At 39.1% G+C, this 27602-nt stretch overlaps 2 protein-coding genes and 1 non-coding gene across 3 annotated transcripts in view; 2 read left to right on the forward strand and 1 right to left on the reverse strand.

Moving 5' to 3' along the window:
* The window catches only part of LOC126027521 (sulfotransferase 2A1-like), a 158705-nt gene that overhangs the window by 8629 nt on the left and 122474 nt on the right, over positions 1 to 27602 (forward strand). The gene's annotated exons all lie outside the window — the stretch shown is intronic.
* On the reverse strand, positions 446 to 27425 carry LOC126027529 (sulfotransferase 2A1-like). The gene is made up of 6 exons (XM_049786520.1): positions 27209 to 27425; positions 24830 to 25038; positions 23118 to 23244; positions 4880 to 4974; positions 3041 to 3221; positions 446 to 636 (listed from the first exon to the last, which is right to left on the reverse strand). The coding sequence occupies exons 1-6, from the start codon at positions 27423 to 27425 to the stop codon at positions 524 to 526; spliced, it is 942 nt and encodes a 313-aa protein (XP_049642477.1). The 3' UTR covers positions 446 to 523.
* On the forward strand, positions 11226 to 11332 carry LOC126029232 (U6 spliceosomal RNA). The gene has a single exon (XR_007502875.1). It is a non-coding gene; the product is annotated as a U6 spliceosomal RNA (small nuclear RNA).

The raw sequence follows: 27602 nt of genomic DNA on the forward strand, positions 1-27602 counted from the left end.
ACCTCCATAAGCTCTGAGAAACAAAATCTAATGATCACAGACCCAGTGTAGAAGTAGGGTGATTGATGCCTGATGAATTGAATCCACATTGTGGACAATACTGAGAAGAGAGGGCAGGACCCAGTCTCAGCCCTTTAGCATAGACATTAACTGACGCCAAGAAGATTCTTTCTTACTCATAAACACTCTAATACCACTCTTTGATCCCATTTCCTTGGCTTTGTTTTATTTTAATTGAAAAAAAAAGTAACACATCACAATAATCTTTATTTGTGTGAAACATGCAAGTATGTTTTATTTCAAAAACTGGGTTGCCAGTGAAATATGAAAGCAGGACACAGGTGAGAGAGTTGGCAATGTTCTCAAAAATGCAAAGAGTTCATTCTTCAAGATAAGTTCATTATCTTCAGGAAGAAATAAAAGATTTTTTAAAAATCACATGCATATACACAACTCCAGGCTTATCCTGGTCAGAAGCACAACAGGGATGCACATCTATATGAGATCCTGAACATTATTGGAGTTAGTCCCATGGGAACAGCTCTGAAGGAAGATCTTTCATCTTCTCCTGGTATAGTTTATCAAAGGTTTCTGCTTGGGCCACTGTGAGATGATTTTTCCAGTCCCCAGTAACACCTGACAAAAAATAAAGAAGAGACACAGGTTAGGTTATGTCAGATCTACGAAATCAGACATTTTTTGGCCCAGATATAACACCTTTTTTTGAAGTTTAAAAACATTTATTTGCATTTATATACATACATTTTTAAAATATTTATTTGGGACCTAAGTAGACAGTACAGTGGTTAAGATGCTTCCCATACATGAGACTGGCCACTCACACTATATATGCTCCTATGGGCCTCTTTAGAACAAATAGCTAAGCACAGAGCCAAAAGTAAGCCCTTAACTCTGCAAGAGCCTGATGCAGAAAAGGACAGCTAAAGAGTCTTCACTTGAGTAAACGTGTGGCAGGCAAGGATGGTTAGAGATATTTTTCTTTTCTTTTCTCTTGGTTGGGTTTAGGGCCACACCAGGCAGTCTCAGACTTGACTCTAGGATTTGTGCTTAGGGACCACTCCTGATGGTGCCTGGAGAAGGCAGAGAAAGGGGGAAAGGCAAGGAGCATATCTGGGTCAGGTTCATGTAAGGCAAATACTTTGTGCCCTGTACTATTTCGCCAGACCCCCTTTTTCCTTTTAAAAAATGGAAATTAATTTGTTCCAAACTAATCTTAGTATGGAGATAGCAATGTCAGGATTTAAATGTCAGAATGATTGGGGACATTTGGGGAGTTTTCTCCCCCTTGGTGGGATGTGCTTTCTTAATTTTCTCTCCTTGGACTCACCTGTATCTATTATCTTACTTCTTATATGGATATTATATGGCTTCTTATATAGCCATGTCAGTTTAGGTCTGATTCTCTATATATAAATAAATTATTTAATTGAATCATCATGAGATACATGGATAGAAAATGGCTTGTGATTTAATTTCTGCTATACAATGTCCAACATCTGTACCTTCACCAGTGCACATTTCCTGCCACCAATACCCACAGGTGCCTGCCAATACCCACTACCTGCCTCTCTCTCTCTCTCTCTCTCTCTCTTCATTTTTTCTTTTAGACACTGTAATTTGCAATATTTTTACTGAATGGTATCATGCCTATCACTTTCCTTCCTTTCAGAGCCCAGTTTTTTCCCCAGATTATTTCTAACTTTCATTGTACTAGTGATTATTTCTCTCTTGTGGCTGATTCTTAGGGCTTCATTTTGATAATTATATCTTAAATAATTTAACTTCAAATGCAGTTTTGAAGTCCTTGGTCAGGGGTTATGTGTTTATGAAACTTTCAAAGATAGAAATTTCACTGAGGAAAGTTCTCTGTTAACTATGCCCATGAGTATTGTCCTTACCACATACATACTGTCACCCCAGATGTTCAAACAATCAAGCCATCAATAGCATCAGCCCTGACATATGAGTAAATGTACCTGTTTCCAAAATGCAGTGGTATGAACTACAAAATATAGGGTCCTATTCTAAGTGAAAGAAATTTAATTAAACTTCAAACCTTGGCAAATGTACTGTTCATTCTAAAACCAACAATAAAAACAACATATCAAAATGACAATAATTACAAGAGTTCAGGAATGCATCCTGTTAACAAGGCCAGCAGAGTGACACTCCCTGACACCATAGCCCTGTTCGACAGCCCTACTAGGCTGAATATGAAGATGATTTATTTCCTCCTTTCTATACAACAATGTGTTGCATAGATTTGAGCAAAAGGTTTTGGCCTTGCTACTCTTCTCTATATCCTGGAAACTCTTCATCTTGATTCCAAGGATGGGGAATATATTGTATGTTATACAGATACTTTGCAAAGTTTTTTCCTGTTTGTTTAATTTTGTTTTTGGGTCACAATGGCAGTACTCAGGGATTTCTCAGGAATCACTCCAGGGGGTGCTCAGAAGACCATATGGGATGCCAGGTCAGCCTCATGTAAGGCAAATAAATGCCCTCCCCACTGTCTTATCACTCTGGCCCACCTCAAAAAGTCTTATAGCAAGACAGGTTTTCAGCCAAGTAAAAAATTTGTCCTGTTCTCTCACCTCATAAAAAACTCTTTGAGACATTTCCTTGATCAGGAGAATTGGATATGTTGATCCCTAAAGGGATTACTCACATGTGGCCATCTCCTCTCCCCAGTCTGAGTGCCCCCTTTTCAGGTCATTCAGCCTGATCTGTTTAACAGCAGGTGGAGATTCACCAGCACTCTTCGTGTAGAACAGACCTGTCCATACCAAGCTCTGATTGAAGAGATCAGTCTATGGATCTCACACATATGTTTCCCAATAGCCAGGATTAGCTTCAGCCAGTGTCTGGAGCCATAGATCATGACTCTGAGAGAATTTCTCCCACACCGGCTATGGGAGAGGAACAGTGGGTGATGGGTGATGTATGTGTGTGAATTCAGTCACTTCATGGTCCCAAACTTAGTGTCCTATTGTACAACACACAAATTTTCTCTTACCTTTTCTCATCATGGGAAATTGTTTTATATTAATAAGGCTGTCATCAATGGATGAATAGTTGGACATATTATTATTTTTCATAACTTGGAAGGAACAGTTTTTGAGGACTGATTCTATGGCTTCCTGGTCTAATTCCACACCCAGGAATTGACTTATCTTCTTCACAGTGTTTCTCAGGTCCTGGAAGAAACCACAGAAGAGCAAGGACTGGAGAGAGGAAGATTGCTGAGAGTAGATGAGAGGGGGAAAAAGTCATGCAGGTAGAAAAAAGGAGGAACAATGCAGCCTTAAGAAGTGAGAGGCCGGGCCGGGTGGTGGCGCTAAAGGTAAGGTGCCTGCCTTGCCTGCGCTAGCCTGGACGGACCGCGGTTCGATCCCCCGGTGTCCCATATGGTCCCCCAAGCCAGGAGCAACTTCTGAGCACATAGCCAGGAGTAACCCCTGAGCGTTACCGGGTGTGGCCCAAAAACCAAAAAAAAAAAAAAAAAAAAAAAAAAAAAGAAGTGAGAGGCCTAGAGGTGGGCAACCCAGGTTCTGGCACATAAGTAAGTACAATGTTGAAAAACTGCTAGATGCCTATAACCAAGAACAATGCCAGAGAGGAGTTGACAAATATGTAAGACTCCATCAAGTAAAACTGATTCCAGAAATACCTCTAAGGGTACCATATACTTATTTACAGTGTCTTCCTGCATACAGTGTTTGACACATACAGGGAACCTGCAGGAGAAGACAAGAAATATGTATGGCTCTGCGGAAGGACTTTGCTGGAACTCATGGACAATTCCTCTCAGTGTCCTGGTTAAATTTCACAAGGAAACTTACAGCTTTATAAATAGCTGTCAGGAAGCTTGTAGAGGTAACTGAAAGGCTCTTCCCTCCCTCAAGAATGAGTTAGTTGGCCTGGGTATCAAAGTAAATGTTGGGAAGGTACCATTGGAAAATAGAAAATTCCCAGTGACAGGGTGGAACTGCTGATTGACAGGTGGAAGCATAAAAGCTTGTGCCTTTGTTTTAACTCCATTTTTTTAGTGACAGAGTTCATCTGATCTCAATGGCTCAGCTTCTGGTTTTGCACTGTTTTCTTCTAGAGATGATCTCATCTCAGTACTTGCCCAAGTCAGATAATTCCATCTTTCTCTTTATTTTTTTAAACAGACTCAATTACTTGTTTTTATTTTAATTTAGTTTAGTTTCATGTTTTTCTTTTTGTTTGTTTGTTTGTTTTTTGGTGGGGCATACCTGGAAATGCACAGGGTTTACTCCTTGCTCTGTACTCAGAAATTACTCCTGTAAGGCTCAGGAGACAAACTGGGATGCCAAGGATCACACCAGGGTCTGTATATAATAGATCCGTATATGATAAGTGTTTGCCAGGCAAACACGCTACAGCTGTGCTGTCACTCCTTTTCTTCATCTTTCTATTTAGAGGGTATTTTGTTTGTGTTAGCCTGACTGGAAAGTGATACAGGAGGTTGCCTCCTGGTATAATTTTTTGGGTGTGAAAATCAGTTGTTTCCACAAGCTCTTGCTCTCTGACCACCCCCAATGAGCAGCACCACTGCTATCATAAGGAGAGACCCAATGTCCATTTGACTCTCCTACATTCAAGTCTCTCGACAATAAGGACACACCTTTCCATGCTGTAAAAGATTCACAGACAAGAGTGTGGAACCTGGGGAATGTTCACCAAAAGTGGGACACTCCTGACACTAGCTGTTCTCACCAAAGGTGACCCATCATATGCCTCTGCTCTGCAGAGAAGGTGGTTGGAGACACAGGGAAGGAGGAGAAAGAGGGCAGAGGGGTGCGGGAAGGATGGGGGAACAAGAGTTTACCCTTCTCAGCTCCTCATAGCTCAGCAACAGGAAGTTGCTATGCTCTCTCATGGATAGCCAGCCATGAACATGGTCAAACCACGATCCATAAGGCACTGCAGAGAGGCAGAGGTAGAGAAAGGAGTGGGTAATCCCATGTTAGAAGCCTCCCTACATGTCAGAACTCAATGAGCATACTGACTTGTCTGTACACTCCATGTTCTCCTAGTATTCTCTCAGGGTCTCTATAGATTTCCCATCTTGGCAACCCATTTTTTTATTTTTAAATTTTTATTTAAGCACCATGATTACAAACATGATTGTAGTTGGGTTTCAGCCATAAACAGAACACCCCCTTCACCAGTGCAACATTCCCACCCCCTAATGTCCTCCCTTCCTCCTTCCTATCCCCTGCCTGTATTCGAGACAGGCATTCTACTACAGTCATTTATTTATTTATTTTTAAGTTAAGTAACTGTTTTTTTTTTCTTTCTTAAAGGATAAGTGTTAAAAATAATACAGTAGTAAAGGCGTGAAAGTGGCAATCATTGTTGTTTGCATAGGCCCAGCAAAATATGAGGGAAACGGGAAAAAAATCCTTGGCCTGATTACAAGTAGGCCTCATCCCTGAAGTTTATTGCCATAAGACTGATTCTGGGTTCTAGGCATACCAGTCTGTCCAACCCCTGAGTCATTCTTTGTGGTCCCAGTGAAACTTTTTCGCACTTTAGCTGTTGTTAATGTCAGGTTCCTATATTTAAAGATTCTGGATTCTGTGGTTTCCTTTATTGAAGTCAGGCTGATGTTGACCATCCTCTAGTTCATCTTACCATTAGATGCGGAGAGACCTGCCCTGCAAGCAGATTAGGCAACCCATTTTTTTTTATGCAAACACATAGCTACATGGGTCTTGAATATATCATCTCTCTTAAAGATCTGCCTTTGACTATTGCCATGGAAGATATTGTCCCTTGGAAATGTCCTCTCTTTCCCCACGTTTGACTTTACACTATGTTTGAAAACCAGTTTTCCTGTGTGTACAGGAGATAGATGATGAGACTTTCCAAGTGATATTACCAAAGACCTTCTCAGTCCTTACCCTTACCTTCTTGTAATCAGGCCAAGGATTTTTTCCGTTTCCCCCATATTTTGCTAGGCCTATGCAAATAACAGCAATTGCCACTTTCACACCTTTACTACTGTATTTTTTTAACACTTATCCTTTAAGAAAGAAAAATTTGAAATAAAGAAAGACAAAATGAAAGCACAAAAGTCCCTCCGCACAGTTTGTTTATAGTACCCAATTGTTGGTTTACCACTGTCAATGGTTATGCAATGAATTTTTGAGAGCATTGAAAAATGAGCTCTTAATTCACTAGTGAAGGAGCCAATCTTATACCTTGAACTCATATTTACATGAGCTATATTATACATTCAAATAAAACTCTTTTCTTAAACACAGATATTTATGTAAGAATTGCCCACATGTAAGAATTACACATCAGGACTTTGTAACAGTTGTATCATGTAATATAAGTTTGCTGGAATGATAGAGCATGAAGGGTGTTTGCCTTGTACGTGGTCAACCCAGGTTCAATTCCTGGCATGGCATATGGTTCCCCAAGCATTTCCAGAATTAAGTTCTCAGCAGAAATCCCTGAACACTGCTGTTGTGGTCCGCAAAAAAACCAAACCAAAACAAAACAAAAGGCCAATTTAGAACAAAATTCAATAGGATTCTTTACAGGGAGTTTGCAAACGTCTAATCCAGATAACAGTGACATGGGTTCTAGTAGAAATGGTCCACAATTATATGATTTGGTGACAAGCAAGTCAAATTGCATGAGGAATTATTGACGGAAGCACACGTATAGGGGAAGTCACGAAATGCATATGACTCTGAAGTAAATGATCTTAAATATAAGACTTTCAAACATGACTGAGGGGAGGAAGAGAAAGAACCTTCCATTTATGCTGAAGAAATAATATGACAACACAACACCACCCCATACATCTATAACAAAAAAGTCCCAGTTCTATGACTGACATCAAAGTATATGACCAATCAAGTCCTCTCATGTGAGATCAGGCTACTGGATTGAAACTGGGTCTTATCTTGTGGAAGGTGTTTGAATCCACCTCACACACAAATATACCATCATCAGAAAACCCAGCAGACACCAAGCCCAGCAGAAAAGTGGCCTGGCTCCTCCACCAACCTTCAAAAGAAAATAATGACCCAAGTTCCCAAGTTCCTAAGTAGTCTGGTCTTGGCTGATATCTGGAATTCTCAGAAAGGTAGGGGAAAATTTTTCCTTTCTGCATGAACTACTTCAGCCCAGTGCCACCCCCTACACTCTACAACAGAAAAGACCCAACTCCTCATCTTTTGGAGGGGGTGTCACACCTGTTGGCACTCAGGGGTTACTCCTGGCTCTGTACTTAGAAATTGCTCCTGGAAGGCTTAGAGGACCATATGGGATGTTGGGACTCAAACCAGAGTCCATCTGGGGTTGGCCACATGCAAGGCAAATGTCCTACAACTATGCCATTGCTCTGGCCTTCAAATCCTTGTCTTAACCTTATCAAACTTCCAAGACATTACATTTGTTTCATACCTATATATCTTGGACCATGTTACCACTTGACACCTAAAAATTTTCTAGTTATGTCATCCCAGTAGTATCACAGGAAATTTGGTGGGGAAGTTCCATAGAAATCTATCAGACCAAGTGAGCCTAAATAGTAAGACTGAAGGAAATGCAAACTAGGATGAACAAAAATCCAAGGATTTTTGTAACATCATAGAGATAAAGATTATTTCTAATTGACCCCTGTCATTTAATTTTTTATAATTTCATTTGCCTTTGTGTTGCAACAGTACTATAAATTAACTCCGTGCCTTGCTGGAGGCAGGCTAGGATGGTGGGTGGGATATTGGGGGCATTGGTGAATGAAAGGTCACACTGGTGATGGAATTGGTTTTTGTCCTTGTAATGCCTGAAACAACCATATCATGAAACAACTTGGTAAATCCATGTTTAATAAAAATTAACGAGAACAAATAGGGGCCGGGAAGATGGTGCTAGAGGTAAGTTGTCTGTCTTGCAAGCACTAGTGTAGGATGGACGGCAGTTCGATCCCCTGGCGTCCCATATGGTCTCCCCAAGCTAGGGGCAATTTCTGAGCACGTAGCCAGGAGTAACCCCTGAGCATCAAATGGGTGTGGCCCGAGAAAAAAAGAGAGAACAAATAAAGGGATAGAGAAGCAATGATAAGTGTGTTCAGAAAGTAAATGTAACAGGCCAATTGCTGAATCTTTGTTCCTTGGGAACATAGTCAGACCTGTCTCTGGGCAGGAAGAGGGAGGCTCCAGTCCTAATTCCCTCCACCAAGCTTGTGGAGAGGCTTCTTCCAAGCCTTCCCTCAGTCTCCTTATTGGTTTCAGTGCTATCACTATTTATTTGCTCTTTGGGGTCAGTCAAATTTGTTTTGGGGAGGGACTAGGGAAACTCACACCTTAATCTCTTCCACCAAATGCAAAAGGACAGTCTTTTCTCAGCCTCCTTCCTTGTCCCAACACCATTGAAGAAATTCTTTGTTCCCTGGGGACAGTCAGACCTGTGTATGGGAGGGATCAGGGAGGCTCCCATCCTAACCCGCTCCACCAAGCTCAAAGGGGCCTCCTTCCCAACCTTCCCTCAGCCTCCTTCTTGGTTTCAGTGCCATTGCTGAAACACCCTTTCTTCCATCAGAAAGATATTTACTGTGGTAATACAGAAAAAAATCTTGGCAAATCTCCAAGTCCAGCCAAATGCCTTAACCTTAAAGATGAGGACCTAAAATCAACACTTAAAGGTTTAAAATGGTAATCAAAGGGCCAGAGTGAAAGCATGGAGTTAAAGCGTTTGCCTTGCATGCAGAAGGATGGTGGTTTGAGTCCCAGCACCCTATATTGTCCCCTGAGCCTGCCAGTTGCGATGTCTGAGCATAGAGCCAGGAATAACCCCTGAGCACGCCGGGTGTGATACCCCCCAAAAACAAAACAAAATAAAATGGAAATCAAGGAGTCACTAGCTTGTGAAATTAAAAAATATATAGACAAACAATTCAACCAACTCAAAGAACTCTTTCAGAAGACGAGTGAATCCATAGAAATGGAGCTTAAGGAACTAAAAATATTTTGGCAAGCCATAATAGTAGAATTACACAGGTGGAAAATTGCATAGACGAACTTGAAAAAAAATTACACGCAGTGATAAAGAAGTCAAAAAAGAAAGGAGAGACAAAACCCTGCAAAAAATATAAGGTGCTTAATAAAAAAAAGACAAGAGAAAAAAAAATCTCTTAATTATAGGAATTCCAGAAGGAGAAGAAAATGGGAAAGGGCAAGTAGTGAGGGAGATAATAGCAGATAACTTCCCACCATTGGGAAAGAGGTTACTCTACAATTTCAAGAGGCAAAAGAGTGCCAAACAAAATAGACCATAACAGAATAACACCAAGGCATTTAGTAATCCAAATGTCAAAATAAATAAATAAATAAATAAAAAAATACAAAGAGAGAGATCGACTCTTGAAAGAAGTAAGGAAATTGCAAAGGGCTACAGAAGACCATTTGCTATGGCTTTTGAGACCAACCTGGCCCAGAAGCAGCTGGGAAGCTGCATGATCAGAAGTGAGCTGGAAATGCTCAAGGGGGTTAGTGACTGATTGCTGTTGAATGCCATTGTAAAGCACTACAGCCTGATGATTGGCTGGTACTTTTGAGACCAAACCACCAGAAGCCCTTGAAGAAGCTGCGTGATCTAAGGAGAGCTGGAAATAATTAAGGAGGGTGGAACCAGAAAATCCCAGATTCTCTGCTTCATGGTTGCATGCATCTTCTAGCCAATGAAACCCACTATAACACATAGAAAAAAAAGAAAATCAAAGGTGACAATGGGGAAACAATGTAGGCCAACCAGATGTAGAGAATGAAGATGGCAGCTCTGATGACTTGGAAAGTGCCAACCACCTAGTGAGCCTCTCAGATAAGAGGAGTTTAGAGAAGAAATATGGTGGATGTTCATAGAACTCAAAGGAAGCATAGATTAAATTGAACAGAATGCAAATAAGAATCAAGAGGCTATGAAGATAGAAATCAGAAAACTCCAAACTGAAATAAAGGTCTGATAATTACAGTAGATGAAATGAAAATCTCAATAGAAAGTCTTTTCAACAGAGTAACAGCAGCTGAGGATAGAATCAGTGAGCTGGAAGATGAGATGCATAAAAACTCCATAAACAAAAGAGATTTGAAAAGAACCTTAAAGCAAATGATAAGACAATGAAAAAGTACTCAAAGAATGTTAGCAGATGAAAACAGAAGTCTTTGATAAATTCAACAGAAACAACATAAGAATAATTGGAGTGAGTCCCAGAAACACAGAAAGAAAAGTCCCAGAAAGAATCAACAGTCAAGGACATCATTGCAGAGAAACTTCCAGAACTAAAGATTACAGAAAACCAAATAGTTTTTATAAGCTAACATACCCTGATACCAAAACCAGACAGAGATGCTGCAAAAAAAACAAACAAACAAACACAAACAAACAAAAAACAGAAAAACATTACACCAATATCTCTGATGAATCCAAAGATCCTCAACAAAATCCTACCAAATAGAATCCATCACCTCACTAAGAAGGTCATACACCACGACCAAGGAATGCAAAGATGATTTAACATACATAAATCAATCAACACAATACACCATATTAACAAAAATAAAAATAAAAATGCACGATCATATCAATAGATGCAGAGAAAGCATTTGATAAGGTCAATACCCATCCTTTTTTATTGTTGTTTCAACAGCTATTCTTTTTTTTTTTTTTGTTTTTGGGCCACACCTGGCGGTACTCAGGGGTTACTCCTGGCTGTCTGCTCATAAATAGCTCCTGGCAGGCACAGGGGACCATATGGGACACCGGGATTCAAACCAACAACCTTAGGTCCTCGTTTGGCTGCTTGCAAGGCAAATACCGCTGTGCTATCTCTCTGGGCCCTCAACACCCATTCTTGATTTAAAAAATCTCATCAAAATGGGAAAGGAAGGAATCTTTCTCAACATAGTCAAGGTCATCTACCACAAAGCAATGGTAAATGTTATTCTCGATGGGGATAAACTAGAAGCCTTTCTTCTAAAATCTGGTAAAGACAAGGCTGCCTTCTCTTACCACTCCTATTGAACATAGTGCTGGAAGTTCTTGCAATAGCGATTAGTCATGAAAAATATACAAAGGGCATCCAGATAGGAAAGGAAGAAGTCAAGCTCTCACTGTTTGCAGACGACATGATACTATATTTAGAAAACCCTAAAGACATGATCACTTAGGCAGCACATATACTAAAGTTGGAATGATACAGAAAATAGTAGCATGGCCCCTGTGCAAGGATGACATGCAAATTCGTGAAGCATTACATATTAAAAAAAAAAAGAAAAGAAAACCCAAAAGACTTTACCAAAAAGCTTCTAAAAACAATAGATTCATATATCAAAGTGGCAGGCTACAAAATCAACATGCAAAAATCAATGGCCTTCTTGTACACCAATAATGACAGAGAATATGACAGAGAATAAATGGACATTAAAATTTTCCATTCACATTAGTGTCACACGAATTCAAATACCTTGGAGTCAACTTAACTAAAGAGGTGAAGGACCTATACAAAGAAAACTACAAAAGACTCATCAAGACATAAAACAGGACACAGAAAATGGAATCACATACCCTGCTCATGGATTGACAGGATTAACATCATTAAAATGGCAATACTCCCCAAAGCACTGTGCATACTTAATGCAATCTCTCTAAAGATACCCATGACATTCTTCAAAAAAGTGAGTCAAACACTCATGTAATTTATTTAAAAAATAAACACCCACGAATAGCTAGAGCAACCCTTAAGAAAAGTTATATAGGAGACATCACTTCCCCCAACTTTAAATTGTATTACAGAGCAATAATTTTTTAAATAGCATGGTATTGAAATAAAGACAAACCCTCAGATCATTGGAATAGACTTGAGTATTTAGAGAATACTCCCAGACATAGAATTAATCTTTGATAAAAGGTCAATAAAATAAAAAAGAAGCAAGGAAAGCTGGGATAAATGGTCAGCCACATGCAAAAATGAAAACTCAGACCATGTAACACCATGCACAAACATCAAATCCAAATGGATTAAAGATCTTGATATCAAACCTAAAACCAGGACGTACATAGAACAACACGTAGGTAAAACACTCCATGATATTGAGAATAAAGGCATCTTCAAAGAGAAAACAGCACTTTCTAAACAAGTGGAAGCAGAAATACATAGATGGAACTATATTGAGCTGAGAAGTTTCTACACCTCAAAGGAAATAGCAATTCGGATGCAAAAGCCACCCACAGAATGAGAGAAACTATTCACCCAATAACTATTAGATATGGGGCTAATAAGTAAGATATACAAGGTGCTGACAGAATTTAACAAGAAAAACACATCTAACCCCATCAAAAATGAGAAGAAGAAATGAACAATTTCACAAAGAAATACAAATGGCCAAAGGGCACATGAAAAAATGCTCCACATCTCTAGTCATCAGGGAGATGCAAATCAAAACAACAATGATGTCACAAAGACTGGCACACATCTCAAAGAACAAAACAATCTCACTCCACAAAGATTGGCACACATCACAAAGAACAGGAACAATCAGTGCTAGCAGGAATGCGGAAAGGAAGGAACTCCCATTCACTGATGTGGAAATGCCATTTCATTCAGCCTTTATGGAAAACAATATGCAATAAGAAGATTCCTCAAAAAACTGAAAACAGAAAAACGTAATACAAAAATGCTTTTGCACAATCATTTTCATTGCAGTGCTATTTACAATATCCAGAATTTGGAAACAACCAAGATGCCCTTCAACAGATCAATGGCTACAGAAACTTTGGTACATATACACAATGCAATATTATGCAGCAGTCAGGAGAGATGAAGTCATGAAATTTCCCTATACATAATGAACATGCAAACTATTATGCTAAATGAAATAAGTCAGAGGGAGAGCGAGAGACACAAAATAGTCTCACTTCTCTATTTTCTTTATTTTAAGAAAAATAAAAGACATTATTGTAGAGGCCAGAGTGATAGCACAGCTGTAGGGCATTGGCCTTGCACGTGGATGACCCAGGATGAACATGGGTTTATCTTGGGCATCCCATATGGTCCCCTAGACCAGGAGTGTTTCTGAGCACAGAGACAGGAGTAACTCCTGAGCGTCACTGGGTATGGCCTCCCAAACCAAAAATAAATAAATAAATAAATAAATAAAGACATTATTGTAATAATGCCCAGAGACCATAGAGACAAGGACTGGAAGGACCATCTCACATTATGAAGCTCACCACAAAGGGTGGTAAGTGCAGTTACAGAAATAACTACACTAACAACTATCATGACAATGTTAATAAGAGAGAGAAGTAGAATGCCTGTCTCAGATACAGGCAGGGGATATGGGAGGAGGGAGATCGGGGGTATTGGTGGTAGAAATGTGCTGGTGAAGGTGGTGTTCCTTTCATAACTGAAACCCAATTACAAACATGCTTGTAATCATGGTGCTTAAATAAAAATATTATAAAAATAAATAAATAAAGCAGTAAGGGAGAAAAAACAACATAAAAATCAAATCAGATATCCATTTAAAACTATCCAGGCAAGAAAAACAATGGATTGACATATTCAAACTACTGAATGAAAGAAACTTTCAACCTAGAGTCCACTACCTAAAGAAACTCTCTTGTATATGAGAGGGAGGGTTAAAACCATTCTCAGACTAAAAAGAACCCTCAATATTTGTACTAACCAAACCGACCCTAAATGAGCTACTCAAAGACCAATTACACAAACCAAATCTCCAATTGTAATAACAACAACCCTACACAATATAATTGCACAATAGCCCATTCTGTCAAAAATTTTCTTAAATGTTAATTATTTAATTATATTAAATGTTAATGTAAAGAATGACTATAGCTGTTTAGATTTAGGTGTCCAATCAACTGCTCTTTATAGATGTCTATAATAATGGTATAATGCTTTCTCCACAGAAACGGGTGCAGAGCATTTGGAAGCCATGGACTCCCACTACAGTACTTTCTATAAATAGTTTTAATTTCTTAATTATACTATGTCTATAATAACTTCTTGATCTTTTTGTCCACAGTGGTACTTGGAGATATAGATTGGTCACCCCAGTTCCACATTGCAATTGTATAATATATTGGACTCAAGACAGCACTCATTATGATGTTATGACAAAAAATTCTATTTATTTTTTACTGGATTATGCATGCTAATATAATCTAATGCAGGGGTGGTGAACAGGACTTTTACCCTCACTCAAAATGGCAAATTGAAATATGTGTTTAATATATTATTGTTAAAATTATATGCTTTTGTGTGAGTGTTTTTCTGTTTTGGCAGGTCGCTTCGTGGTGTGTCTCTCTGACTCATAGTTTAAAATTTTGGCTCTTTGTGTCGAACTTGTTTGCCAACCCTGATTTAATGCTTATGTCCACAGGTAGCAATGGAATATGCAGCTGCATGCCATAAACTCCTGTTACAAAGTTCATTCGTTGAATATGTTATTGTAATCTGTTTGCAATTGTACGTAGTTTACCATTATACCATAATGCTCATGGTTTTGGTTGCTTTTAGGAAAGGAACCTGGAGGCTCAAGACCCGCTAGATAATATTTCATGGTATAGACTCCTCTTACTATGCTCATTGCCATAGCACGTAGTTTTCTAAATTTGAAAATTATGATCGTTTTTAAGAATGCTCCATATGGTGGCCATATTAATATTCAATGATACCACTTTACACTCAGAAAAGTTGCAAGTGACAAAGTTGGACACTGTACTAATCAAAAGATATGTGCAACAGGAAGAAATCAGACTACTAAACATATATGCACCCATTGAGAGACCAGCAAGTTATCTAACACAATTATTAACATATTTGAAAGAAGACATCAATAATAACAATAATTGTGGGAGACCTCAACACTGCCCTGTCAACATTTGAGAGATCAATCAGATTTCATGTAACTGAAAAAAATGGGAACATTTCCAAGCAACTTTTATGAAGCCAACATCACCTTGATACCAAAACCAGACAGAGATGCTGACAAAAAAGAAAATTACAGACCAATATCCCTGAAGAACACAGATGCAAAGATCCTCAACAAAATCTTGGCAAATAGAATCCAATAGCTCATCAAGAATATCATTCACTATGATCAAGTAGGTTTCATCCCAGGAATGCAAGGATGTTTTAACATTTGTAAATCTAGCAACATAATACACAACATTAAAAACAAGAAAAGTGGGGCCGGAGAGATAGCATGGAGGGTAAGACATTTGCCTTTCATGCAGAAGGTCATCGGTTCAAATCCTGGCATCCCATATGGTTCCCTGAGCCTGCCAGGAGCGATTTCTGAGCATGAAGCCAGGAGTAACCCCTGAGCGCTGCCGGGTGTGACCCAAAAACCAAAAAAAAAAAAAAAAAAAAAAGAACAAGAAAAGTAAAAATCACATAATCATATTAATAGATGCAGAGAAAGCATTTGATAAGGTCCAACACCCATTCTTGATCAAAACTCTCAGCAAGATGGGAATGAAAGGAATCATTCTCAATATAGTCAAGGTCATCTACCACAAGTCAATGGCAATTATTATCCTCAATGGAAATAAAATAAAAACCTTCCCTCTAAATTTTGGTACAAGGCAAGGTTGTCTGCTCTCACCACTCCTAATCAATATAGTACTGGAAGTACTTACCATAGCGATTAGGAAAAAAAAAAAAAGATATCGCGGGCATCCAGATAGGAAAGGAAGAGTCAAGCTCTCCCTGTTTGCAGATGGCATGATACTCTACTTAAAACCCCAAAGATTCTACCAAAAAGCTTCTAGAAACAATAGATTCATATAGCAGTGTGCAGGCTACAAAATTAACACACAGAAATCAATGGCCTTTTTATACACCAATAATGACAGGGAAGAAATGGACATTAAGAAAACAACCCCATTCACATTAGTGCTACACAAACTCAAATATCTTGGAGTAAACTTGACCAAAGATGTGAAGGACCTATTCAAAGAAAACTATAAAACTCTGCTCCAAGAAATAAGAGAGGACACATGGAAATGGAAACACATATCCTGCTCATGGATTGGCAGGATAAACATCATTAAAATGGCAATACTCCCAAAAGCATTATATTGATTTAATGTGATCCCTCTAAAGAAACCCTTGACATTCTTCAAAGAAGTAGACCAAGCACATCTGAAATTTATTTGGAACAATAAACACCCTCGAATAGCTAAAACAATCCTTGGAAAAAAGAATATGGGAGGCATTACTTTTCCCAACTTTAAAATATATTACAGGGCCCGGAGAGATAGCACAGTGGTGTTTGCCTTGCAAGCAGCCGATCCAGGACCTAAGGTGGTTGGTTCAAATCCCGGTGTCCCATATGGTCCCCCATATGGTGCCTGCCAGGAGCTATTTCTGAGCAGACAGCCAGGAGTAACCCCTGAGCACCGCTGGGCATGGCCCAAAAACCAAAAATAAATAAATAAATAAATAAAATATATTACAAAGCAATAGTTATCAAAGCAGCATGTATTGGAATAAAGACAGACCCTCAGATCAGTGGATTAGGCTTGAGTAGTCAATGTTCCCCAGACAAATAATCACCCAATTTTGGATAGAGGAGCAAGATATCCTAAATGGAGCAAGGAAAGCCTCTTCAACAAGTGGTGTTGGCACAACTGACTAGCCACTTGCAGAAAATTAAACTTAGACCCCCAGCTAACATCATGTACAAAGGTAAAATCCAAATGGTTTAAAGACCTTGATAACAGACCTGATACCATAAGGTATATAGAACAACACGGTGGTAAAAACACTCCATGACATTGAAACTAAAGGCATCTTCAAGGAGGAAACTGCACTCTCTAAACAAGTGAAAGCAGAGATTAACAAATGGGAATATATTAAGCTGAGAAGCTTCTGCACTTCAAAGAAAATAGTGCCCAGGATACAGGAGCCACCTACTGAGTGGGAGAAGCTATTTACCCAATACCCATCAGATAAGGGGCTAATAGCCAAAATATACAAGGCACTGACAGAACTTTACAAGGAAAAAAATCTAATCCCATAAAAAATGGGGAGAAGAAATGGACAGATAACTTGACAAAAAAGAAATACAAATGTCCAAAAGGCACAGGAAAAATGCTCCACATCACTAAGTATCAGGGAGATGCAAATCAAAACAACTATGAGGTACTACCTTACACCACAGAGATTGGCACACATCACAAAGAATGAGGACAAGCTGTGTTGGCGGTGATGTGGAGAGAAAGGAACTCTTATCCACTGCTGCTGGGAATGCAGTCTAATCCAACCTTTATCAAAAGCAATATGAGATTCCTCCAAAAACTGGAAATTGAGCTCCCATACGATCCAGCTGTACCACTCCTACGGATTTACCCTAGTAACACAAAAATACAATACAAAAATACCTTCCTTACACATACATTCATTGCAACACTATTTACCATAGCAAGACTCTGGCAACAACCAAGATGGTCTTCAACAGATGAATGGCTAAAGAAACTGTGGTACATATACAGAATGGAATATTATGCAGCCATCAGGAGAGATGAAGTCATAAAATTTTCCTATACATGGATATACATGGAATCTATTATTTTGAGTAAAATAAGATAGAGAAAGATGCAGAATGGTCTCACTCATCTATGGGTTTAAGGAAAAGTGAAAGACATTCTTGCAATAATTTTCAGAGACAAAAAAGAGGAGGTCTCAAAGTTTCAGCTCACTTCATGAAGCTCACCACAAAGAGTGATGAGTGTAGTTAGAGAAATAAGTACATTGAGAACTATCCTAATAATGAGAATGAATGAGGGAAGTAGAAATCCTGTCTAGAATACAGGCGGGGGTGGGTTGGGGATGAGGGAGATTAGAAACTTTGGGGATGGGAATGTTCACTGATGAAGGGGGGTGTTCTTTACATGACTGAAACCCAACCATAATCATGTTTGTTATCAAGATGTTTAAATAAAGATATTTTTAAAGATAGAATGCTCCGTACACAATTTAACCCACAATGACTTTCTTCAGTAAAGTTTAACCTCACCAGTCATGATTGACTTAGAAAATGGCCTTCATCCTTCTTGCCGACTTTATATATTTTTTAAACATTTTTTTCCATTTTACCTGGTTCATCTTTTCAACTGGAACTCATGGATCAATCCTCAGTGTCTATGTGTGCACATGAGTGTATGTGTTGGCCACCTCAATGTTTGTGTATGTCTGCAATATAGATAATGTCTATGTTATATATTGTTCTTTCCCCTGTTATAGATAACCCCTCCTTCCTCCCTTTGCTTACCACCTTACATATTCTTTTCTATCCCTTCACTTTCTCACCCCCATCTATTATTTTCCCCCCATTTAACCTTTTTAACCATCAGTTCTTAACTCCTCAGGAAGCAGAACATTCCCCCCCACCTCAGCCAGCTGTCAACCAGCTCCCAAAGTGAAAAGATAGATTCTTAGCCTGAGAAGCTGCCACTGCCACTGCTGCTAATTTGCTCTTGGCAGCTCCCTTTCCCCCACCTGCCATTGCTGTGGACTGTTGCTCGCTACCAATTCAGTTTCTGAGAAGTTCCCAGCTCGAGAAAATGGCCTAACATGTGACTGCTGAGAGCCACTTTTTAGATTCCACAAGACCAGATCACAGGCTGAAGCTGTTCTTTTAATTTTAACCCCCACTCAGATTATTTCAAAAGACTTAAAGGGAACATGTATTTCTCCTTTGAATATTTCTTTAGATGTAGTTCCTTAATAGGTATAACTCATATGGTCTATCTTCTTATGTAGTGGCATTTTCCCACATTTGTTTGGATCTATTTGGTAGGGAATATCTACTTAAATATTTAATATCTATTTAGTACTATTTAAATCTACTTTAAATACTACTTAATCTAGTTAGTAGCATTTAGTACCATTCAAATATCTGTTTAGTAGGGAATATCTAAATAGAAATATTAGGGATATTTAGTAGGGAATATCTTAAAAGTTTAGTGTTCTGAGTTTATGTTAGGACCAGGTTATCAGGATTATTTAACTTGTTATGCACCATTAGTACAATGTGGCATTGTTCCTTTTTGCATAGACACATTAAAATGAGGGAAATCTTATGTGTACAATCAAGTTCTTATCCAATAGATATAGGAACACATAAAATTTTTATTGCAGTGGGACCTTACACCCTGAACACATATCATAGTGATTTGGCTTAGGCTATAGAAGATCAGACATTGACCATTCACCCTTGAACCTTTGACCCTATCTATGGACTCCCACCTTCTGCCAATATGAAAGGCAGGCACGTTTTTCTACACAAGCACTAGGAATCTGACTTCTTCCAGGGAAGGCCCTACCGCTGCTCTGGCAGCAACTTCCTTCAGAGTGGGCTCATAGGACATCCTGGTGACTTGGTAACAAAAACAATCTACTTTCAGGGCAGGGTTTTCTGCATTGCCACCTAATGGTGAGATAAAACCAGAAGATGCTCCAAGTCACCCTGATTCAGCATAGGATCTGTAGTTCAGAAACCAGAATCTGCAACTCAGAAACATAACAGCAACAATCGTGATTGTGAAGAGCTTTTACTGGGACCACAGAGAAAGACATTGGGATTAGACAATTTAGTATGCCTGGAGCCTGGTTGGTCTTATGCTAGAATTCTTCATGGGTAAGGTCTCCCTGTTTTTAGGTCAAAGTATTTTCCTTCTGACTTTCCCCATATTTTGATGTGCCTATGCACAACTGCCACACACACCATTTTATTGTATTTTTTATCTCTTATCTTTAAAAAAGAGATTACTAAACTTTCTGCTATTGTATTAATGACTTTATTAGAGATACAATAATTTTCACAAATATACTTGCTATTAACTTTTTCTTCTTTTTCTTATTTTCCATTTTATTTTTTGTTTTTCTTTATATCTTTCCATTTTCTTTCTATTTTTAATAAATTTACTTTTCCTTAATTGAAACAAATGTATTATTATTGGTTATTTCAACTATCTGATACACTTTCTTTAAAATAAAAAAACTGAAAAAAATATAAATAAAGTGCAGCAGGCATATATGAAGGAGATCTACATCTCTCAAGAACAAAACTATATCAGTGTTGAGAAGAATGATTAAAGGATTTGCTACTGAGAAATATTTGCCCTTGCACTGGGAAAGTGACACGCCTACGTATGGTTCTAAATGTTATCAGATGGACCTTGGCACAAAGGAACTCCTCCTCATTTGCTGTCCAAAGTCTGTACTGAGGTATGAAGTATTGCATCTGCATAAATCCTCTCAACTGCATTATTTCCCTCACATCACATCCCATCTATCCCTAGAACAAGGATGAGGAGGACAAGTGTATATTATCTGTGGACCATAGTAAGACCCATATAACTTTGATTACGATTCTATTTATTTTGGGTCTACACCTTGCATGGACCAGAAGTTACTTCTAGCCTTGCACTCGGGGATCATTCTTCAGGGGGGCCATATGAGATTCTCTGGGTTTACGCTGGGTCAGCAATGTGCATGTACTATCAATCTGACCCCTGACAACTCTATTTTTAAAGTTATCTTATGTCATGTTCACTTGGGTTGTTAGCTCTTCCTGGATTAATTTCTAATTCATCAGTATTGTAATCATAATTACTAGCATAATTATGGGGTCAGTACTGATCATCCTAGCACCCACAGGGGCATTACTGGTGGATATTCTGTAGGTACGTGGGGTTTCAGGGCAGGTGTCTCTAAGGAAAACATAGTAGTAATCTGAGAATAAGGGAGTCTCACGAGTATGAACACAAAACTTTTAGTCTTATTAAAAGTGGAATGTTGGGGCCAGAGCAACAGTACATTAGGGAGGGTGTTTGCCTTCCATGCAGTTCATTCTCTGACATACCATAAGGTCTCCTAATCATTGACAAGTAATTTCTGATTGTAGAGACATAAGTAACCCCTGAACACCGCTGAGTGTGGCATAAAATAAAATGAACAAGCAAAAATGGAATGTCGACTAGAAAAAAATTCCAATATATTAATAGATGAAACCAAGACCAGACATCACACATGCACCTAACTGCTGTCCAACCAATATAGCCAGAAGCGACATGATCAAAAATCAAATTAATGCATAATTCATGTTATCTCAGAAAGTGTTGGATCATATTTTGGTAATTACTGCCAGACATCAAGCTGACAAAACTAGCACCAGGCTTGTGACTCAGTCAAGAACACGTAAGTAACTTGTCACCCACCCCTCACAACAAGCAGTGATGTTGAAAAAACTGGGTATCCAAGTAAAAAAAGTAGGGCCCCAAGGCTTAGCTTACATCCTTGGAAACACTCGACTAAAAATGAGTCTGAAAAGATTGAATTTGTTGTGAGGTTTGGAACCATCTCTTGTAGGGCTCAAGGATTACTCCTGTATCTGAGCTCAGGGATCACTCTGCAAAACTTAGAGGACTATCTGGGGTTCTAGGAATTAAACCGAGTTAAGCTGTGCAAGGCAAGCACATCCCTGCTGTACTATTTCTCCAGCCTTGAAATGGGTCAAATATAGAAGGTCAGGCTACAAACCATAAAGCTTTTCCTTCTAGGACAAGAGATTATGTGGGAACTTTGCAAAGAAGATGCATTCAAGGATGCCTGTTTAAAATACAGGCAGAAGTGGGGATGGGGGCGGCATTGGTGGTGGGAATGTTGCAGTGGGGAAGAGGGGTATTCTGTTATAACTGAAACCCAACTACAATCATGCTTGTAAATCATTGTGCTTAAATATTTTATATATTAAAAAACAAAAACTAAAGAAAATTAAAGGAATAACATAACAGGAGAATGGGGAAAAATAAAATTGTGTAGTGAGAACAAAAAAAAAGGGGGGGGGCAGAGAGATAGCACAACAGTAGGGTGTTTACCTTGCCTGTAGAAGAACAGTGGTTCGAATCCCAGCATCCTATATGGTCCCCAGAGCCTGCAGGAGGTGATTTCTGAGCATAGATCCAGGAGTAGCCCCTGAGTATTGCAAGGTGTGACCCAAAAAGAAAGAAGAAAGAAAGATAGAAAGAAAGAAAGAAAGAAGGAAGGAAGGAAGGAGGAAGGAAGGAAGAAAGAAAGGAAGGAAGGAAGGAGGAAGGAAGGAAGGAAGAAAGAAAGGAAGGAAGGAAGGAAGAAAAATAAAAAAGACAGAAAGAAAGAAAGAAAGAAAGGAAGGAAGGAAGGAAGGAAGGAAAGAGGAGGGAAGGAAGGAGGGAGGGAGGAAGGAAGAAAGAAAGAAAGAAAGAAAAAGAAAGAGAAAGGAAGGAAGGAAGAAAGAAAAGAGGAAGGAAGAAAGGAGAAAGTAAGAAAGAAAGAAAGAGAGAGAGAAAGAAAGAAATAAATAAAAAGAGAGAAAGAAAGGAAGGAAGGAAGGAAGGAAGAAGAAAGAAAGAAAGAAAGAAAGAAAGAAGAAAGGAAGGAAGGAGGAAGAAAGAAACAAAGAAAGTAAGAAAGGAGGAAGTAAGAAAGAAAGAAAGAAAAAGAAAGAGAGAAAGAAAGAAGGAAGGAAGGAGGAATAAAGAAAGAAAGAAAGAAAGGAAGAAAGGAAGAATGAAAGATAAAGAAAGAAAGAAAGGAAGGAAGGAAGGAAGGAAGAAGGAAGGAAGAAAGAAAGAAAGAAGGAAGGAAGGAAGGAGGAAGAAAGAAAGGAAGGAAGAAAGAAAGAAAGAAAGAAAAAGAAAGAAAGAAAGAAAGAAAGTAAGAAAAAGAAAGAAAGATGCCTTCAGAATTCAAGGTGTTTTTTTCAGGTGTGGAAATGAAAGCTTATTGCCATTGGAGAAACAGAGGAAGAGAAATCTAATCCTTTTGCTGCCAACTCTGCATTCCTGTGGATCCGAAAACACACAGGATGAATAGTGGTGTTTTGTGATGGACATAGAAATGAAAAGTGGACACAACATGGCCAAAGACAGTGTGGGATTTCTTTGGGAACAGCCATGATTGTATTAGATGGGCATCAAATAAGATCTCATGAAGGACTCTACACCCAACTCAAAGTCCCCGAATTCCCACTTACCATTTCCTTTCATGAACCAATCAAAATATTGATCCATTGATTCTGCTTTTTGAGCAAAGCTTACACCCTTCCAAAACGAGTAGCCAGATACAATAACATCTTTGGGATTTCTAATGACATAAATCACCTTCAATAGAAAAAATGGGATAAATGATAATCATGCAAGTCATGTATAATCCTTCTGAGTAAAATTCATAATGTGGTAACATGGATATTGAACATGGCTAGGTTTCAAGTGTGTGCTTTTTAGTGTCTCTCAAAATCTACCTTATACCCACCAACTGCCTTTTATCCAACCCTCCCCACTATTTGGGAAACTGCTGATATAATTTTTATCTAAGTGTGCGTTATTTTCATTTTGATTTTCTTCCTCATTTTTAGGATTTTTAATGGGCACATCGGTGATGCTCAGGGTTTAATCATGTCTCTGATCTCAGGGCTCTTTTCTGGGGGCTCAGGAGAATCATATGGGGGGCTCAAACTGATGCATCCAAGGTGAGTACCCCCCAAGAGGACTATAGCTCCAGTCCTATTTGCCCATTAAAAAAAACAGCACAAATGAGTGAAGCCATTTGTTACTAGTCTTGACTATCTGATTTGTTTGTTTGTTTGTTTGTTTTTGTGGGAGAGACACAATCCCCAGTTGTGCTCAGGGGAAACCCTACGAGATGCAATGGATCAAACCTGTTTCAGTCACATGCAAGGCAAATGCCCTACCCACTGTGTTAATTTTTGCCCCTGCCTGACTTGTTAATACAGCTTAACATTATTGATTTCAATCATAGTCAAAATAAAAAACATTTTTTATTTTAGACTTTAGTAATTTCCTGTTTTAATCATCCTCTTCTATATCCAAGAAAATATCATACAGTAAAAAAAAACATAACTGAGGGGGATTTAATTTTAGTCTTCACAGTCTGATTGATATTGAGAAATTTTAAAACACGCCAACAGGGAGGGCTTTTGCCTTGCAATGGGCTGACCTGGATTTGATCCTCCTCATCCCATAGGGTCCCCTAAGCCTACCAGAAGTGATATCTGAGTCAAGAGCAACCTCTGAGCATGCTGTGTTTGGTCCAAAAGTCAGCAACTAACCAAACAAGCAAGAAACTTACAGACTATTAACTACTTCCAAAATTTCAAGTTTCAATGATGCCCTATCCTGGATGTCCATGTTATTGTCTGTCATTCTTTTTTTTTGGGGGGGGGGGCACACCCAGCGGTGCTCAGGGGTTACTCCTGGCTGTCTGCTCAGGCAGCTCCTGGCAGGCACGGGGGACCATACGGGACACCAGGATTCGAACCAACCACCTTAGGTCCTGGATTGGCTGCTTTTAAGGTAAACACCGCTGTGCTATCTCTTCGGGCCCTGTCTGTCATTCTTAATATTCAGGGTTTACCTGCCCTAAACTGAGTTTGGGAGACTAGCTGACTGTTAGGGACATAGCAATCAGAGAACTCCAGAGCACAGAATACCCTTTCACTCCCCTATTCTTTCATTTTTCAGGTGGAAAAATAAAAGGATTTGGTAGGCCCCAGACTTATGAATAAAAGCTGAGAGGGCAGAAGACATAGGTGCTGTCTGGTCACTTTCTTCACTTCATTGTAAATCCCCTATAAATTCCACTTACAGATACATTGCTGATTGCTTCTGGATGATCCTAGGGATCATCTCTCATCGATCAGACGTATATTGACCATCACACACTCACCTTCGTTTTGGTCCTGAAGAATGACTCGGGCATGAACTGAATTGGAAGGTGGGAAGAAATAAAAGGTGAGCATTTATTCTTCTTTAAAGTCTTATAAGGACCATCCAATTCTATCCAGGGTGACCGGTTCCAGATGAACTCAGATTGGACCCACTTGGGATCTCCTCTGCAGTGAATCAGGGAAAGAATTTCGATCATCCAATTTGTTCCTGAATTAAAGAAGGGAGAAATGATGACTGTTCATTTGGACATGATGTCTTCATATACAGGACAGCAAACACACTGTTCTAGCGTGTGTGCTGCAGGGCTGTTTGCAAGAGTCAAGAATGGGGAAACATTCCAAGTGCCTGAAATCAAGGGAGCAGAGGAAGAAGATGAAGTCTCTATGCACAATGTCAGATACTAGTAATCCAAAGAAAGAATGATGTCTGGCTCTTCCTTCATTTCATTGGGGAGTCTTGGAAAAAAGACAAACACCAGAAGATCTAACTGGAGGTGGTTATCAGAGAAAATAAGCAAGGGACTATGTAGTGTTAGTGAAAACTAACCCTTGGCATGTGACCACATAGTTAAAGCTCCAAAGGTCGGAGAGTGGACATTAGCACAGGAGTATTGGCACTTCTAGTATCTCAGTAATCAAAACAATTGTTGTGTTTTCTCTATTTTTGGAAGCACTCTAGAATTTCTCTGTCTTCCGCCCATCCTTAAAGCTTTCTCTATAAGAAAGCTGACACTGAGGGAACAGAATTTCTTGAACCACAAAGAAAGACTTCATCGTAAGTTCCACTCCTTGACCTGTGCAGAGACCGAGATCTCTAGATACAGAGGTCTGATTTTATCACCCTGGACGGAGCAAAAGTCTTCCACACACCACAAAATCACCAAGGAGAGAGTAAATTAACTTGAAAGGAGTCTATAGTTAATCCCATGACAATATACTTCAAGGGTGGAGAAACCCTGCATCTCTTAGGCCAAGGGAATTCCTGTTCGAAAGACCCCAATGCTTACTGTGCCTATGAAGGAGGGGAAAAAAAAAGACAAAAAGCACAAAATAATCTTTTTTTATCTATCTAGTTTTTGTCGATTGTCTTTGATTTGCTGTGGATATTGAACTTATTTTCCCCATTTTTATTTATTTATTGATTTTCTTTCTTCTCCTCTTTCGTTTTGTGCTCTGTCATGTTTGTATTTCAAGAACATGGCTATTATGTGGTGCCTATTTTGATTGCTGTAGTGCTCACTGGATATTTTATTTGATACTTCTTTTTATACTGTTGTGGTGTTTCGCCTTCTTTTTCCCCTTTGTCTCTCAAACCGAGGATGAGAGCCTCTAGGACCCCGCCCATTTTTGGCGTATTTGATTTTTTTACCCTATTTTATTACTTTCCTTTTCTTCCAACAAAACCACATAACTTGAACTATCTAGTCCCGCCTCCCAATTAGAGGGGGATATAATGGAGGTACCATGACCAAACAGTTGTAAGATCACTAAGTAGTAAGCTAGGCACAGTGGGGACCACTCATTCTAGCAGCCCCGGGGGTGAGGGTGGAGGATATGGGAAGCAAGACAGGAACGAAGGTGGAGGGAGGACAATTCGATGATGAGAATTCCCGATTCATTGTTAATATGCACCTAAAATATTACTGTGAACGATATGTAGTCCACTATGATTCAAATAAAATCATATTTAAAAAAATCTATGACTTACATGAAGACTAAACATTCAAGCAGGAATTTCAGATCCAGTTCAGGTGGACAGTCCTTTCTCTTCCTCCATTTCTAGACCACCGCCCTTCTATTTTCTTTGCTTTATTATTGAATTGTTGTTATTTAAAGAACTTTTGTTCACAAAGTTCTTCCTAGCTGAGTTTTAGATATATGATATTTCAGCACCAACACAAACACCAGATGCAAACTCCCTTCACCCATGTTCCCAAATCTGTCCCATACCTCCTCCACTTTAAGCCCAACATTATAACAGGCACCTTTTTCAAGTTCAGCTATGAAAGTTTTGGATCTACTGATTATAGTTTTGTGGACTCTATGGCTTGTATATTTAGCTCTTACCACCTTCCTTAACACCCTCAGTTCACCTGAATCCCCTGACTCTCTGTCTTGACCCCCCATTACTTCAAATCCATCTTTTGACTTCTCTCCTCTATTTATTTCAGTCTCCTTACTCTATTCTGGGGCCAAGAGTGTTCTATACTGTCCTTTGTATGAACACCTGACATTGTCTTAGGATTCTCTCTTATGGGTCCTCCTCAAACTTTAATATCTTTATCCCCTCCCACCCATAAACTGTTACGTTGTCTCTTATTCCAGATTCCACACCCAGTTCCCAGGAGACCGGTGTCCTGACCTGCAGAAAGACTCACTTCTCCCATCAATGCCCCCACAGTGCCCGCCACTGCCCGCCTCACCTGATTTAGGATAGGTCACTATCAAGACATTTTCTTCAGCAAACTCAAAATTATGCCACTCTTCTGTCAGGAAAGCAGGTGTGAGAGTAACACCCAAGAAAAACACGCCATGAATTGTGGCATTGTTTTCAATCTTTCTGGCTTCATCTCTGCGGAGGATCTTACGTTCCATGGTTTAAGGCTGTTCACACAGAAGATCCACTTCAGAATAAAGTCGAAACAATTCCTGTGAGGTCTATTGATTTTAATCCAGTCAGTACACTATAAAGTACAACAGGTACAAGGTTCATGAGATTATGTAAGTGGGAGGTCACTCAGAAGGCATATTATGTTGATATCTGATTAAGGA

This window comes from Suncus etruscus, chromosome 14, assembly GCF_024139225.1.
Source record: "Suncus etruscus isolate mSunEtr1 chromosome 14, mSunEtr1.pri.cur, whole genome shotgun sequence".
Taxonomy (NCBI): domain Eukaryota; kingdom Metazoa; phylum Chordata; class Mammalia; order Eulipotyphla; family Soricidae; genus Suncus; species Suncus etruscus.

Coding starts and splice junctions, on each gene's coding strand:
- LOC126027529 (XM_049786520.1), bottom strand. CDS start 27,425: ATGGAACGTAAGATCCTCCGCAGAGATGAAGCCAGAAAGATTGAAAAC. Junction 4,975..23,117: donor TTGGTTCATGAAAGGAAATG/GTAAGTGGGAAT, acceptor GCCTCTCTGCAG/TGCCTTATGGATCGTGGTTT. Junction 637..3,040: donor ATTTCCCATGATGAGAAAAG/GTAAGAGAAAAT, acceptor ATTTTTTGTCAG/GTGTTACTGGGGACTGGAAA.